Source organism: Pseudorca crassidens, chromosome 6 (genome assembly GCF_039906515.1).
Source record: "Pseudorca crassidens isolate mPseCra1 chromosome 6, mPseCra1.hap1, whole genome shotgun sequence".
NCBI lineage: Eukaryota > Metazoa > Chordata > Mammalia > Artiodactyla > Delphinidae > Pseudorca > Pseudorca crassidens.
The window spans coordinates 62,425,354-62,443,364 of record NC_090301.1 but is presented as its reverse complement, the minus strand read 5'-3'; the positions used below and the strand labels follow the sequence as shown (position 1 = coordinate 62,443,364).

The window sequence follows — 18,011 nt, the reverse complement described above, 5'->3', positions numbered from 1 at the left end:
ATGGTCACATAAACTAATTATGCAAATAACTATCTTTTTTTAAAAATAAATTTATTTTATTTTTGGCTGTGTTGGGTCTTCGTTGCTGAGCACAGGCTTTCTCTAGTTGCGGCGAGCGGAGACTACTCTTCATTGTGGTACACAGGCTTCTCATTGCAGTGGTTTCTCTCGTTGTGGAGCATGGGCTCTAGGTGCATGGGCTTCAGTAGTTGTGGCACACGGGCTCAGTAGTTGTGGCTCACAGGCCTCAGAGCACAGGCTCAGTAGTTGTGGCATATGTCAATATTACATTTCTCAGTACCTTGTAATTGGGTTTGGCCTTGTCTTATTTCTGGACACATGTCAATATTACATTTCTCAGTACCCTGTAATTGGGTTTGGCCCTGCGATTAAGTTTTTGTTGATGGAATTAGAGGCAAAGTGGCATGTATTACTTCCTTGTTTAGGCCTTAAGACATAACCTCTTTCCTTCCTGCTGCCTGAAACCGGCAATACACTCTAATCATGCAATGTCAAGGCCCTGGAGCATACTGGAATTATATATAAGGAACTCAAGGTCCTGACTGACTATATGGAGTAAAGCTGCCCTCTGATCTGGCCCTCTCTCCTCAGATCTATTATGTAAGAGAGAAATAAATCCTTTGTTCTTTAAGCCACCATATTAATGTAGATAATAATACTTCCTGTTACTTGCAACATCTTCCTTCTTGGAACAATAAATCCATGTCAAATCTATTTGGGAAAGTTTTGGATTTCACAGACCAATGAAATTTCAACATGTTTGAGACCCAGCAAAGCATGCCAATTTTTCATTTGTCCAAGTAAGGACATCTAGAGAAAGAAAACAACTATCACATTCTATAACCATCTGAGAAAAGGTGATATGCTTAATTAAAATGAACAAAACAACTTATTTGGCTGTGCCACATGGCTTATGGGATTTTAGTTCCCCGACCAGGGATTGAACCTGGGGCCCCAGCAGTGAAAGTGCTGAGTCCTAACCATTGGACCAACAGGGAATTCCCCCCAAAACAACTCTTCTTAAGAAAAGAGCAGTGAAAACTTTGTCATAGTTCAGCACCAGCCACCAGTCCTTGAATGGACATTTGTAATGCTGCTTCAAAACTTCTTTCAAGAATCTTCTAAAATCTGACCATTTATAATGTATACTATATCTAAGTACTTATTAATATTTTACTGTTAAATAATTCTTCAGTCACTTCATATGAAAGTCTATCTCTCTAGGAAGATAGTATATTCTAGAACAAGATTAGTAATGTCACCTTTGTACACCTCAAAATGTTAACTATGGTATAATCTGTAATATATCCTCAAAGATGTCTCTGACTGAATGGGTGGGAAAGAGGGAGAATACACCAATGTCACAGCAATGCCACACATTACCTCTACTAGTAAGTAGAAATCTAAAAAATAAATCTGTATATCATAGCTAAATAAAAATATATTCTGAAGGAAGCTGAACAAAAGTCAAACAAACCAACGCTTAAAAAATCTATCTTAATAGAGTGCTCAGTATAAATCGGATTTTTAAAGGTATTGTAGAATTCCCCTCCTCACTGCAAAGTGTAAATTCATACAACCTCTGAACTGTTCAAAGAGGAGTATGCTGCTGCTCCCCTGCAATGAAGGCAATGGCTTAAAAGTGGCAGGGATTGTCCTCTCAGTTTTACATTTAATAAAATTGGTGAAGATGCTTAAGAGTACCACATGCCCGACTGCTGTTGATAATTACTAATTTACCTCAGGTAAATGAGTGAAAAATTTAAATGATTGTAACTTAACGTTCTTTTCATATAGTAGTAAAATCTAAGTCCTCTTAGCTGTTTCCTTTAAAACTCACTCACCCCATATCTCCACAATGATTGCCGCCAACTCCCCTGAATAGCAGGGGGAATTAATTCTAAAAATCTAGGGATTCTCAGCCTGTTAAAACAATTAAATAACAATATATGTCCCAAAATAGTGGTCTCCCCTGGAGAACTGGATTTGCAGTCAAAGCCTTGCTCTGGTATTTAGGAACAGTGTGTCTGGGAGGGAGGCACTTATCTTCCCTGAGCCTCAATTTCTTTACCTGTGAAACAAGGATAATAATCTGTATCATGGGGCTGCTGTGAGAATATTTAAAAACGACAACAAAGAGCGTCAATGCCCTTTATAATTTCCTCCTTTTGTCAAATAGCACTTTGTTCATCTGTTTTTTAGAACTTGTGTCATAGCGTTAACTGGAAGCTGACCTGGAAGCTCCTTGAAGGTAGGGTCTCCTTCCCAGTAACCTGGCAGAGGATCAATAAATATTTATTAAGTGAAGCACTTCATTTCACGAACGACATGGCGGTTACAAACGCTCTCAATCAACTCACACAGAAAGCATTAAGTTACCTATAAACCAGGCATTTAACAGACACAAAAATCCTAGAACTCCGGGGAGGGTGAGATGACGCGAGCGACGGATCACCCGAAGATGAGGTCCGCCGCGCCGTGACGTACTTCCGGCGCGACGCTTTCCCTCCACGCCGGGACTGGGGGGAGGGAGGCGGTCATTGGCCTTAGCGCCTTTTCTGGCGGCGGTAGATTTGAAGCGATTTAAAGGACTGGACCCCGGGAAGAGGAGAGTGTACTAGTGCAAGTAGGTGGCGCGGGGCCCGTGTTGTTTCGGTGGCGTCCTTTGCAGCAGTGCCGGGGTACGAGAGCGGGAAGGGCCCGAGGAGAGGGGCGGAGCCGACGCGATAGGCCCAGACCGACTTTACCGTCTTCCCCTCGAGGTATCGGGGCTGCCAGGTGCCAGAGGCGGCCCCCAAGGATCGTGACGCTAGCTTTGCAGCTCTTGCGGCCTTCTAACCGTGCCTCACGGGCCTGGGAAACGGCCTTCCCCCTGCCCGCCCCCGCCCTCTCCGCTCGGGCGCACACCTCCCTCCCTGACGCATTTTGCCGCACAAGCTGTAATATGGCGGCAGCGATGGTGGCCTGAACTCTAGGGAGCCGGGGTGATTTTGATGCTTCAAAATCGTAAGACTAAGCACGAATGCGGGGTAGGTGGGAGGACAGGTGGGGAAGTGGGACGCGTTACCTGCCGTCCTGTCAGATTAGGGTTGGAGAGTGGCAGGCGAGGAGCCAGGATCTCAGGGTTTAAGATTAGGCTAGGCTTTCCCCGTACTCCGACCTTTTCCTCTCACAGCCGGTTATCGTGCTTGGTGAAGTGACACAGGCCACTTAGTTCTCCTGAAACTCAAATCCAGGCTCTTCCCTTCTCATCCCAGAGCTGACTCCAAGTTCTCCCACGGTTCCGAGGAGCTGTGAGCAGTGCAGGCCTTTTTGGAGGAGATAGTTACTGTTTTGGAGGAGGGTGATGGCTTCGGAGCTCCATATGCCTTGGGGGAAGTGTGCGAATTTGCTTCGTCTTTAGTCTTTTAAGGTGTTGAATCGAGGTCTGCGGGAATGGAAAACTCAGTCGTTTTGGAAATGTTACAAAAGCACCATTTTGTGCATTGATTTTAATTTCTTCCCACAACAGTACTTTATGCAGGACCAAGTTTTTGCAATGGTGATCAGAAATACAACCAAGGAACAATTAAGTGTTTTGGAAATTAGGGGGTACGTTAATTTTCAGTAGCTTAAAACCAGATAGAAAAGTATGTGAGTGAGTCTTTGGATTACCGTTTGGCAAAGAATGGCCAGTAATTTCCCGGTTTGTATAGACGATGGAGAGGGGGTGCGTAAACATTTTCTGAAATCGAGGTATAAAATCCAGAAAAGGCACAGATATCTAGAATGGCTGTTTCTCTCATTCATATTTTTTATGCATCTGAAAATTTACCCATTTTATCTTCCGCTCCTCCTTTTTTTAGTTTAACCATTTGAGATGGGATTATTTCTATGAGAAATTACATACTTCGGTTTTAAACAGAGCTCATTTTACATTAACGTTTTCTAATTTATGATTCAGGATTGTTGGTGTCCTGAGATCCTAATGGGTCTTGTCTTGTAGTAGGATTCTGTGCTTTTTTCGTTTTGTTTTTTAACTTTGTTTACCTTTTTAAGGTTTTTGTCTTTGCAGACTCTTGTCTTCCCCTGTTGTCGGGGGTGTACAAGTATACAAACTTCCTAGGTCAGAAACTTTGAATTTGTTTCTGGCCCAGCCATCTTTCTGAACCTCAGTTTTATTTCATCTATAAAATGACATTTGATTTCAGACTGTCGTCAGCTGTGGGCTTCAAACATAAATATTCAAGGTTGCTAAAATTCTGTGTAAAAGAACTCCGCAGTTCTCGAATGAGTGAAGTGAAGAGCATACATTACATTTATTGTGACTTGTTAAAGGCCTTTGATTTTTCGTGCTTGTTATTGTGGTCTTGCAGTATCGGTGGCCTCTAAAGTCTTTGTCCTTTTGATATTTTGCATATTTTAAATTAGATTTCCTATCAGGCAGCATCCATTCTCTATGCAAAGGGAAATTGGTAGCCTTCATAGTAGGATGAACTAGTTCTATTAGTTATCAGGACACCATCTACAATTAATTCTTCAAATGTTGCTCTTTTAAGAAATACATGTTGATGTTTTCCCTTGTTTTTTTTTTTTTTTTTTTTTTTTGCGGTACGCGGGCCTCTCACTGTTGTGGCCTCTCCCGTTGCGGAGCACAGGCTCCGGACGCGCAGGCTCAGCGGCCATGGCTCACGGGCCCAGCCGCTCCGCGGCATGGGGGATCTTCCCGGACCGGGGCACGAACCTGTGTCCCTGCATCGGCAGGCGGACTCTCAACCACTGCGCCACCAGGGAAGCCCTCCCTTGTTTTATTTGTAGGATATTTCAACAGAATTATAATGTATTTATTTTCTGTATCCTGATGTACTAAGGTGTCTTACTTGTTCTATGTAGTTGGAATCCATAGATAATTAATTCAAGCGATTTGAAGAGTTTGTTGCAAATCTCACTGCTACGTAGTGGTATTCTTTTTTTTTTCTTTAATATTAGCACCAAGTTTCAGTTTTCATTTGATTAAGTGTCAATAGTTTTGACCTGGTTTAATGCATATATGGTCTCCATAAGAACTCAGTATATTTTTATTTCCGTAAGGCAAATCTTGCATCTTGAAATTTACTACAGGCAGTATTATAAATACTCAGAGAAAACTGCTGTAACTGGGACTGTGTACTTTTAGTGCCAGACAGGAAATCTTTTGCACTTTGTTTTAGTTTGAGTAGTGGCTTAAAATGATTACCAACTTGTTCTTGAAATTTAAATACATCATACTTATAAGTATAGATATCAATTTTTGGTATTAAAATGGTTATTTTTAAAACATGAATGATTCCTTAACTTACTGATTTTTAACTTGCATGAAGCCTGGTGGTTTATATATTAAGCTACTGTTAATTGTGCATAAAGTTTAGCTTAAGGTTTATTCATAATTAAATCATTGCATTGTGGTCATATGGTGAAAAGTAAAATTATGTAAGCCATTATCTGGAATATTTGTGAATAAGCTAGTTTCTACAGTGAAGCTGTAGTCTTAACCAGAAAACTCTTGCTTTTTTTTCCGCTTGTGACTTTGAGCCAGTCACTTCAGCTCTCTAATCCTCTTGTTGTCGGTGTATAAAATCAGAAGATTGGACCAGATTATCTATTTCCTTCAAACTTCAAAAGTGTGTAATTTTTTATTTAGGAGTTACTGGATTGAATAACATTGCTAGTATGGTGTGATTCTATCTCTGAAGACAGTGGGATAAATTTATCATTATAAGAGTTTAGATAATTGCAGGTAAAATATTAATATTAGGAGAGATTTCCCAGTTAGTATATGCTTTTTAGTTTGATACTAACATAGTTGTACTATGTTTTTATGTCTCTCGGATTGTATGTGCAAAAAGTTATTTAACACCGAACTTGGCAACATTACAGCTTTTCTCTTTAAGTTTTCTGAAGAATTTAAGAATTTAGTAAGTGCCTATACACTGTTAATTATGTTTTTACCAGGGCCGAGGTTTGTGACTGTCAGAGACACTAAGGGAAGGGGAACTGTGCAGAAGATCATAGTTGCCTTTTTCTGACACCTCAGAACGTTAACTTGTTTGTACTTAATTCGCTAGCAATCTGGCATTCGTAAACGTATTTATATGTTTTTTAAGCAATCCTTTTTTTTTTTTTTTTTGCTGTACGTGGGCCTCTCACTGTTGTGGCCTCTCCCATTGCGGAGCAGAGGCTCCGGACGCGCAGGCTCAGCGGCCATGGCTCACGGGCCCAGCCGCTCCGCGGCATGTGGGATCTTCCAGGACCGGGTCACGAACCCGTGTCCCCTGCATCGGCCGGCGGACTCCCAACCACTGCGCCACCAGGGAGGCCCTAAGCAATCCATTTTTATTTCTCATTTGATCTCTGTGAATTACATTAAGGTAGAGTAAAGAATGAATGTAAAATGTGAATGTTAGATTGCCATCTTTGAAAGTAATCTTCAAGATCTGCTATAGTTTTAGTTAAACTTAATATGATTGCACTTAGAGGTGGAAGACTTATATGAAAATTGTTACCTTTTTATTAAACTTAAGCAAATGAGAACTTCCCATCTTTGTTTCTTGGTTTTGAACTGAAGATGTTCTCTCTTATAGTGGATTCTGTTTAAAGAAAAAGAAAAGAAAATAGACACTTAATAGAATGCAGCCCTAGAAGGCAGATCTAGAAAACAGGCTCTATTTCAACTGTGGAATAGGCCGAGAAGATTTACTAACTACAGATACGTATTAGCGATACCCCAGGTGAGAAGCAGTACATATGGGAGAAAAGGTACTGAGTAAGAGTCAGCTTCTGCTCATGCCTTAACTCGCATTCTCTTTGGTAATGTAGTCCTGGGCCAGACATTATGCTTGGTGTTGAAGATATAAAGGATCTGAGTTCAAGGAGTTTACAGACAAGTTTATGATAATGAAAATAAAATTGAACAAATGAGAATCATTTGAACTTTAGAGAGTTGGGGTGAAATTCCCAGAGTGTACTTTGGCTATGTTAAATTTTTAAGGACACTTAGGAATTAGCCAAGGGAATCAGAAATGTCAAAGACCCGCTTGTCATCTTAATAGTTAAAAGTATTTACTGTCTCCTTTTTCAAGACCAAATGCTATGCTGACTCCCTCATACTGTGTGAAACTTCCAGGTAATTCTTTGAATGTAATAAAGTCACTGCATTATTTATTGCCTAATTACAAATACCATGTTCTTTACTATATATTTTAATAATTAGTTGCCTGTGTCCTTCTCCTGCCCCCCCAATCCTTCATGTTACTTTAGGGTGAATATGGAAATTATTTTATGTATGAAACTACAAGATTAAACTTTTTACTTATGAATTTGTTACATCTCTCTGATATTTTTATGAAATACATTTGTTGCAGAAGTTTATACATCCTGGCATTTAATATTTTGAAATTTTGTTACATTATATATTGTTGACACACAAAAATGACTGATAGTGTTGATAAACATTTAAAACAACATATTGTAATTCTATCTGGTTAGAAGAAAGTGGAAGAATGTATATAAAACTGTTAAAAGTCAGTATTTCATGCATTTTTGTGTACTCTTTTTTCAGTGAGCTTATTAACTTTGCTGATTATCTTTAAAAGTATTTTCATTATAAATAAAGTAGATGATATTAAGTATGAAATACTTAGAGAGTCAGGCAGGTGAGGTGAATGCAAGAGGTCAAGTAGATGATAAATGGTAATGGCTAACATGCAATAGTGGAAACTAGGTCGAACTGGAACATATATACCTCATCTAAAGGGGCACACTATGCTAATTGCTGTACAGGAGTGGGGCATGTTGCTACATATGGTGATTTTTTTTAAAGAAAAATTTATATCTGCATTTTATAAAACAGCTGCAACTCATTTAGATTAAACAACTTTGCAGTGAACAGTTCGCCTGCAGACTACTGCTCTGAAAGCTGTCTTTATGTACTATCCTTAGGAAATTCATGACTTACTTTATTGAAAATTGCATAGACTTGAAAATTGCATAGGCTTGACTTTTTTCCCTGAATTGTATTTTTGATCTCTCAGTATTTTCTCTTTACTCTTTCTTGAAAAAAAAAAGGAAAGAAAAATTGACCAGATATTTGTCTTGTGTTTGATTTTAGATATTGTAATACCAGGAAATAATAAAGAGGAAATACTGTGTCCTGCTTCTGATTAGATAAAATTTGATTTCAGTAATGTTAGAGACATAGCATTGAGCCATCTTTTGTGTCACCATTGTTCTTCATTAGCTACTAATATTAGAACATTTACATACTCAAGATATTTGTACAGTGCTTTTAATAATAATATGGTGTCTTTCATCTTTCTTAAACTTAAGGCATATTTGATTTGTTATTTCAAGCAACCATTTAAATCTATTTCTATGAAAAGTACAGTATCCCCACATGGTATAACATAAATATATATTATAACCACACACAGACATGTATATTATAATCTTAGAAAATTATATGTACATTTTCTATTCTATTATGAATTTTTTATTATTAGCAGCAGTTATGTTTGTTAAAGAAAGTAGAAAGAAGTACAGTGAGGCAAAAACACTCTCCAGTCTTAAAACCAAACACCGTAGTGATTATTTCCTTTCAATCTTCCTTTTTTTTTTTTTTTTTTGGCTGCGTTGGATCTTCCTTGCTGTGCACGGGCTTTTCTCTAGTTGCAGCGAGTGGGGGCTACCCTTTGATGTGCTGCGCAGGCTTCTCATTGTGGTGGCTTCTCTTGTTGCGGAGCACAGGCTCTGGGTGCGCGGGCTTCAGTAGTTGTGGCTCATGGCCTCTAGAGCTTAGGCTCAGGAGTTGTGGTTCACGGGCTTAGTTGTTCCACAGCATGTGGGATCTTCCCGGACCAGAGCTCGAACCCATGTCCCCTGAATTGGCAGGCGGATTCTGAACCACTGTGCCGCCAGGGAAGTCCTCCTTTCAATTTTTTTTTTCTTTTTGTAAATCTTTGAATTTCAGGGTTAGGAGTAGTTTATAATTATTATAATAATAATATTGCATATACTGTTTTATATCTTGATTATTTTTAACAAATTATGAGCATTTTCCAAATTATTAATCTTTGTAAGCATTGCTTCCATAACTATGATATTTTGTTCAACTAGAGACCATAATGTAACCATTTGTCATAATATTGAGTAGATTACTTGTGATAGTATATTACTGAAAGGAGCACTAAGATGGCCAACTTTATACATGAAGGCTTTCTAAATTTAAGATAGTTCCTTACAGTAGATTCCTAGCAATTGGATTTTTTAAGGTATAAACCAGTTTAAGGTATAAAAACTTAAGAGGTTTACATATGTTTCCAGAGGAGTTGCTTACTGTATTGGGAATTATTCTTTTAAAATATCTTTGCTATTTTAATAGGCAGAAAATTATCTCATTAGTATTTCTTTAAAAATACTTTTCCTGCTTATAAAATTAGTACCTGTTTGTTGAAGAAAATTTGGAAAACAGAAATACATAAATATTACCCTTAAATTCATGGCTCAGGTATTATCAATGTTAATTCTTTGGTGTAAATCCTTTTTTTTTTAAGATGTAATTGACATATAACTTTATATTTGTTTCAGATGTACAGCATGCTCACTTATTAAATGTATACATTGCAAAATGATCACAGTAAGTCTAGTTAACATTCATCACCTCACATACTTACAAAATTTTTTTTTTTTGTGATGAGAAGATTGTCTATTTAGCAACTTTCAAATATGCAGCACGATATTACTAGCCATGCTGTACATTACATTCTCAGTACTTTATATGTTCAGGTTTTGGATTTTTTTTAAGATTCCATGTGTAAGTGAGATTGTACAGTATTTGTCTTTCTCTGTCTGACTTATTTCACTTAACATAATGCCCCCAAGGCCCATCCATGTTGTCACAAGTGGGAGGATATTTTTCTTTTTTGTGACTGAATAATACTCCCTCTGTGTATGTGTGTGTGTCACACATTTGGAGTTTGTTTTCAAGAACATAGTAAATAGGAAATCAACTATAACTGTAAACAATTCAATATGTTTTGGGCAGTGCTATCTATACTATACTCATTTTGTAAGAATAAAAATCTCTACCTGAGATATGTGGCTAAACAAATAACTTTAGAAGGTTTTTTTTGGAGGAAAATAAATAAATCACTAAACTTCCTCTTCTCTTCTTCTACCCTCAAAAGTAGAGAATTTAAGAAGGCCTGTAAAAGTTATTTAGAAGATAAAAGATAATCAGGTACTAAGTAGTAATTTAATATTTCTCTTTAAGATAGGATAGTTTCCTCAGATTTATGGATTCAGAGTATTCTCAACTTCAAATGTGCATGAGTTGAAATTCTATACAAAAAAACTTAATGCAGCAAACTTGGCAAGATTTTAAAATTACTAAGTTTTGTTTTGTTTTATTGTTTTCAGGAAGTCTATGTCTGTAGTCTCCTGGAGGATTGAAAGGCATCTTTTTTGCTTTATTTCATGTGAAACAAATTTTTAGTATATATATTGTATCTTTTAGAAATAAAAAATGGAGGAAGTTGTGAGAAAATGGTATTTCCCCCCCATTCCATGCCATAAAGAATAAATACATAGAATTTGTATTTTTCAAATTGTTGGTAATTTGGGCAAAGTCTTCCATGCTTTTATTGTTGAGTATTCTGACTTGTGGTTTGTGGTATGTGTAAAATTGATAGGAATGGTGGTAGTTATATGAACCTATATGTGTGATAAAATTGTGTAGAACTAAATAAATACACACACATATGAGTACAGGTAGAACTGGGGAAATGTGAAGTGTATAAGCATTGTTATGCTTTTATGCTACAGTTGTGCTATTATACACAGTTGTGCTATTATATAGTTTTGTAAAATGTTACCATTGGGGAAACATGTATCTATGTATTATTTCCTATAACTGAATCTAAAATTGTCTCAATAAAAATTTCACTGGATTTAAAATATCATTCACTGCTTACTGAGCTACCAGCCTAGATACTATAATTTTCAGAAACGCATAAACATTTCAGTTAGTCTCTGTTCTAAACAGATGAAACTGTTATTTTTATAGTGCGCCATTTTGGATGCTATTTTGTTTCTTCTGCTTTTCACCTTACCCTGTCATTCTCCACCAAGTATTACAATTCAAACATTGTAAGTCCTTAAAATAAACGCCTATCAAAAGAATGTCTTGGGGCTTCCCTGGTGGCGCAGTGATTGAGAGTCCGCCTGCCGATGCAGGGGACACGGGTTCGTGCCCTGGTCCGGGAAGATCCCACATGCCGCAGAGCGACTGGGCCTGTGAGCCATGGCCACTGAGCCTGCGCGTCCGGAGCCTGTGCTCCGCAACGGGAGAAGCCACAACAGTGAGAGGCCCATGTACCGCAAAAAAAAAAAAAAAAAAAGAATGTCTTAACTAATAGCCATCTGTTATGTAGATAAAACTTACATAGAGTATCTCACTTACTGATATTTTTTGTGTCTACACTAGTGTATCAGTAAAGGCTATTGTTTCTGATCAAAAAATAGCTTTATATGTAAAATGTAATATATTTTTACTCAGAATGTAAATCTACCATATGTTACTATTACTAAAGTATCCCACTTTCTTTCTTCCTTGGGGAATTATTTTTGGCATTTTTGGGGAATTTGAATGTTTTTCTTTTAAAAAGTCCACCATTTTAATCAAAATTTATTTTGTTTTCTAGGCGCAAAAAGATTGGATCAGCTTGTCCTTGATTTTTCTCTATTTAAAGGTAATCTGCCTGCTTAGTTCACTAATCATACAGACTTAATACAATTTTCTGTTTGAGGTGGCAATCTATATTTGGTTGTTAAAATAGAAATTGTGTTATATAATGGCTAGACCTATAATGTCTTTTCTGATTGCCTCACAAGATGCAATCTAATCTCTCAAAGAAAAGAATAATTCATGTGATTTATGTCATGGAAATAAATAATAAAATAAATTCAGACTACATTTTTCATTTATGCTCCACAGTTTTGTTTTGTTTTCAGAAATGTATGAAAAATCTTTGCTGTTTTCGTCTGTTTGCCTGAAACTGTATTTTACTCATAGATTGAAGTACTGAAGCCATGGGAATAAAGGTTCAGCGTCCTCGATGTTTTTTTGACATCGCCATTAATAATCAACCTGGTAAGGAAATTAATGTCCCTATTTAACATTTATATATAAGTACTTAATATTTTAAGTTAGTAAAGAAATTTAAACCAACTACCTTCTTTTTTAGCTGGAAGAGTTGTCTTTGAATTATTTTCTGATGTGTGCCCCAAAACATGCGAGAACTTTCGTTGTCTTTGTACAGGTTTGTTGACATTTTCACTTGCCCTAATAGTAGTCCTATTTGATTTCAGTTTGCTTTGATTTTTAATTTAACATGTTTTAGATTTTTTCAGGCATATTATTTCCTTCTCAGCATGCTGACTATGCAACATTTACTAGACATGAAAGTAATTCTTATACATATTAATTGTAATGGGATTGTATCTGAGATTGATTTCTACACTCAGTAGAAAAGCATGGGTGCTTTTTAAATGAATTTTTTAAAAATTCCTGAGGAAAGTTAAAATTCTGTAATTTAAAGAAGTCTGTATAGGTCAAGAGAGGTGTATTTTACTGGGCAAAAGCTTTCATCATCAATTTTTTTTTAACTTTTAAATGTTTTATTTATTTTATTTAAATTTTTCTTCTAGTTTTATTGATGTAATTGACATATACTGCTGTATAAGTTTAAGGTGTACAGCATGATGATTTGATTTATTTGCATCATAAAGTGATTATCACAGAAAGTTTAGTGAACATCCGTAATCTCATATAGATACAAAATTAAAGAAGTAGTGAAAAATTTTTTTCTTGTGATTTCATCATGAATTTTGCTTTAATACTACTTCCTTAATTTCTTTTCTACTTAACAGCCTACTAATTTTTCTTCCTTGTAGGTGAAAAGGGGACAGGGAAATCAACTCAGAAGCCATTACATTATAAAAGTTGTCTCTTTCACAGAGTTGTCAAAGATTTTATGGTTCAAGGTGGTGACTTCAGTGAAGGTAAGACTTTGATTCCCACAAAGAAAATCATATATTTATATTCTTTGTTAAATACATGAATCTCAAAGTTAGACAAGTCTCTAGAAGTACTAGGCCAGTTTTCTTCTCAGCCCACTTAATCTTTGGTCAAACAATTAGAAGTACTGGGAATTCCCTGGTGGTCCAGTGGTTGGGACACGGAGCTTTCACTGCCGAGGGCCTGGGTTCAGTCTCTGGTTGGGGAACTGAGATCCTGCAAGCTGCCTGGCGTGGCCAAAAAAAAAAAAATTAGAAGTACTCATAGAAATAGATAAAAAGGAGGAAACACATAGGAAAAAATTTCATGTTTGATATATGAATTTCAGAAATTTGCTTCTGGATTAAAAACAAAACACTATTCATCTCTTAGTAGCCTATCAGTGTTCATGTTTGATTTTGTCACAGCCAGTAATCCTTTACTACAGTATGGTTTTTACCTCTATTATTGTAAAAACATTGAAACTGTGTTTTTAAAGACACTTTGAGAAGCTACTAGTAATTTCTGTTAAAAGACCTACATAATCATTAGGATCTGAACATTCTTTCTTCTACAGATCTTAATAAACTTTGTTACACTCATACTGTTGTATCATAGAGGAGAGAAAGTAATTTGGGGTCTTGTCAGTATTGACTTTAAGTTAAGGTCTTATAATTTGCTGTGAACGTTTGAGTATTCTTGATTCAAAGTCATTCAAGTACCTACTTTGTAAGAAGCATTGTGTTTAGGTAGGACCTTCAAGGAGATTGCTGACTTATCAGTTCTAAGAGTCCCATGTTTTTTCATTCTTAGGAAATGGACGAGGAGGGGAATCCATTTATGGAGGATTTTTTGAAGGTAAAAACGTTTGTTTAAATTGTTTTTAATGTTTTCTAGTATTCATTGATTTTTCTCTCTTGAATCAATAAGATTATTGATATACTAATATCCAACTACCTTCAACTAAACGAAGTTAATTTTCTTGTGAAAAATTTTATGTGATAGAGTTTTTATAAAGGTAGGATTTTTTTGTAATTAGTACATTCGTACATTATATTACTTGAAGGGTTTCAGTGATCTGTAATAAACTTTTAGAATTGTAGTGCTAGAATAGGAACTTCCATAGCTTGATCCTAATCTTTATTAAAAGAGATTCAGCTATATTTCGTAGTGACAATATCAACATTTTTGTGCATCCATTTTTCTATGAAGATTTTTTTTTAATCTTTGATATTCTGAATTTGGCTATAATGGTTTTCCCAAATTTAAGTTTTCTGTCTGGAATTTTTTATTAATGTGAAGATCATTTGAAAGACTATAAACATGTGATTGTGGAATTAATTTCATATTTCCCCTCTTTCACTTTTGGGAGTCAGTGAAATTTTTTTTCACGTTCCACCTGCTTTTTTCCAATTCTAATCCAAGATTCGAAGGCAATCTGCTCTTTTTATCATGGCAGATATTAAGTTTAATGAGTGCCTCTCTGTGCTAAGAATAATATTGAAAGGGGGTTGATAAAGTATTTGGATTTTATAGCAAGGGATTGAAAATTAGAAATATTTTAATCTGAAAAGATGGAGGAAATTGGTTAATATTGGATTTCTCTTCTTTTAACCTTTTATCTAAATTTTGTCTGACACTAAAGAGCACATGATATGAACACAAGATATGAAGAGGAATGAAAATGAATTTTGGGGGGGAGTTATACCTATAACTGAAAACTTTGCTTCTCTATAGATGAGAGTTTTGCTGTTAAACACAACAAAGAATTTCTCTTGTCAATGGCCAACAGAGGGAAGGATACAAATGGCTCACAGTTCTTCATGTAAGAATTAATGATCTGATGATTTAAAATATCACGTTTTTGGTGTGTTGTTTCTCTGTGTGCCTGCCACTGATCACTAATAAATAGGAGAGGGACGTATGAGGGAGAGAATTTTTGAAGGAGGAAGAACAAAGAATTGTTGAAAGGGGAGTTGAACTGTACTGCTAAAGTTTTCAAAAGATGAAGACTTTTGTCAAGAGGACTCAGGAGCCAGCTTGAAGGGGTGGCATTCCGCCTGGCCAAATTAGGACAAGTTGAGCATTGATTATCTTGAAAATAAATAATGATGGTATCATATTATCAAATAAAATGGAAATCCAGGAGTCCATTCAGATATAAATAATAAATGAATAAATAACAAGGGAGAAAGAAAAACTGTTCCTTAGTAGAATGCAACTAATAAATGTAAAAGGAATTATAGAGTTAGAAATGTCCCTGTTTTGCAGTCATCTCAGTAACATTGATTCAGGAAAGAATTACCTATGGATGGTAAATTTATAGGGTAAGTTTAACAAGGAACAGGATGTTTGCATTGAGTATCTCTTCGTAAATTACTTAATTATAAAGAGTAAAATACAGTTGTTCCTCATTCAAAGATTCTGTATTTGTGAATTTGCCTACTCACTAAATTTATTTGTAACCCAAAGTCAATAGTGCTAGTGTTTTCCAATTCTGACTACAAAAAAATTGTTACCAGGGCTCTTGTCAGCAATTCATACTTTTTATCATGTCCCATGGGTAAAGATTTGCTCTCCTCTTCAATAACTGTAAACTCTTCTGGTCTCAGAAGAACTTAATCTGTCAGCATCATGTGGATTATTGTGTTTTCTGTTCCACATTTGTAACTCCCTTCTTCAACAGTGAGAAATCTCCCTCCGAGTGTGTTCAAAATTTCTACTCATTTGTTGAATCCTATATTTAAAAATTGCCATCCTATACCACTGTGAAGAGTAACCTACTAACTAGAGTTCACTATTTATTTATAGCAATTTTTGTTTTTACAGTGAGGGTATGTAGTTAAATTATCATGTTTAAAAATGACCTGGATTAGTACTTTTTAGTGTAAATTTTGTGTGGTTTTGTGACTCAAAATATGTTAAATTCATTTCCGATTATATTTCATTTGTTCTCCCTCTCAGGTTGATTTATTTCTTGCCTTTTTGTTTTAAGCTTTTAAAACATTAACGTGATTCCAAGAGTCAAAGCAAAGAGAATACTTCTGAAGTATCACTCGCACCTAACTCTTCATTCCATTCCCATTCCCCCATTTTTTTTACCTTTTTTTTCCCCACCACCTATCCATATTAGTAACCAACCTCATTAGTTTCTGGTTTATTTTTCTGTATATCGTTTTACAAACATAAGCACAGATATATATTTTTTTCTTATTTTCCCTTTTTTCTTACACAATAGATAGCATACTGTATATGTTTTTTTCTTTTCACTTAATGATATAACCTAGAAATCACTGCATATCAGTTCATAGAGATCTTTCTCATTTTTTTTTCCCCACAGATGTATAGTAGTCTGTTGTGTGTATATACTGCAGTTTATTCAGCCAATTGCCTATATACAGGTGTTTCTGATTTTTTAAATGAAAACAACTTATATCACATTTGTTGTAGGAAAATTAGAACACACAGATTAAAAGAAGAAAAACAATCCTATCCCCAGAGCATCTTTACATGCAATAAAAATACAGGTAGATAGTTGCATATAGTCTGTAATCAACTTTTGGATGTAATATAAATTTCTTTGTACATCACTAAATATGAATTAACATGTTAATCCATTGTTTGAATGTACTGTGGTTTTATTTATTTAATCTTAGTTTTGAACATTTGGTTTGCTTCTTGTTTTCAAACTGCTACAGTGAACATTGTTGTATCTATTGTTTGATGTATTTTTTAATTTTTTTATGTAAGTTGTTAGAAGTTTACTTAGTGAAATGCTTACATATTTTTAAGGCTATCCATATATATTGCTACATTGACTTGCAAAAGGAAGTGTGTAGTTTACTCTAGAGCAACAGTATGTAAGTGCCAGTTTCACCAGATCCTCAGCAACACTGAGTGTTATCATTTATTTTCACTTTTTAAAATAAAATCCCTCCTGTGCTTACCAAAACCCATATGTTAAATTCAAATAACCCTTCATGTATATTCTCAGACTCTTCCAATTGTTGGTTTCTCCTGACCTCTTTCCACTTTTAGATAACTATTCTTTACTACTTCTGTGTTCTGTTTTTTTAAAGGAAACAACTTCAGTTTTTAATCTTTTTTTAAATGTTTTATTTTATTGTTTTATATTAATTATATAATATAAAATTTGCCATTTTAACCATTTGTTAACTGCATACCTCACTGGTATTAATTATATTCACAATGCTCTGCAGCTACCACCACTATTTCCAAAACTATTTCATCATTCCAGAGAGTAGCCATTTTCCCTTTCCCTCAGCCCCTGGTAACCTTTATTCTACTTTCTGTCTCTATGAATTTGCCTATTCTATATATGCAAGTGGAATCATACAATATTTGTCCTTTTGTGTCTAACTTATTTCACTTAGCATGTTTTCAAGGTTCATCCATGTTTTATAGCATGTATCAGAACTTCATTCCTTTTTATGATTGAATATCATTCCATTATATATACATACCACATTTTGTTTATCCATATTCATTTGTTAGTGGGCATTTGGGTTGTTTTCACTTTTTGGCTATTGTGAATAATGCTGCAGTGAACATTGTCATATATATTTGTTTCCCTGTTTTCAGTTCTTTTGGATAGATACCTAGAAATAGAATTTCTGGATCATATGGTAGTTCTATGGTTAGCTCTTTGGAGAACCACCAAACTGTTTTCCACAATGGCTACATCATTTCACATTCCCACCAGCATTATACAAAGAGTTCTAGTTTTTCCATTCTTATCAACACTTTTTCACCAATCTGAGAGTGACCATGAAAGCAATGCAAGTATTGGTTTAGGGGTTACAAATAAATGCTCGCGAGCAAGCCAGTGGACAAATACGTAATCTGTAAAGTGAGGATTGACTGTATCTTGATGCAAATTATATACACTAAATGTAACACA

At 35.5% G+C, this 18,011-nt stretch overlaps 1 protein-coding gene across 5 annotated transcripts in view; it reads left to right on the top strand.

Annotated features, from left to right (window-relative positions):
* The first annotated feature begins 2,508 nt into the window (after positions 1 to 2,508).
* The window catches only part of PPIG (peptidylprolyl isomerase G), a 41,138-nt gene continuing 25,635 nt past the window's right edge, over positions 2,509 to 18,011 (top strand). The window contains exons 1-7 of one of the 5 annotated variants that reach the window (XM_067741613.1): positions 2,509 to 2,647; positions 11,736 to 11,783; positions 12,107 to 12,184; positions 12,279 to 12,353; positions 12,988 to 13,095; positions 13,904 to 13,948; positions 14,828 to 14,915. In XM_067741613.1, coding sequence (XP_067597714.1) covers positions 12,124 to 12,184; positions 12,279 to 12,353; positions 12,988 to 13,095; positions 13,904 to 13,948; positions 14,828 to 14,915 — 377 coding nt within the window. In that variant the 5' untranslated portion in view covers positions 2,509 to 2,647; positions 11,736 to 11,783; positions 12,107 to 12,123. Of the gene's footprint in view, positions 2,648 to 2,770; positions 3,051 to 11,735; positions 11,784 to 12,045; positions 12,185 to 12,278; positions 12,354 to 12,987; positions 13,096 to 13,903; positions 13,949 to 14,827; positions 14,916 to 18,011 lie in introns of those variants that run through there. The other 4 variants (XM_067741616.1, XM_067741617.1, XM_067741615.1 and 1 more) reach the window with 4 other exon arrangements.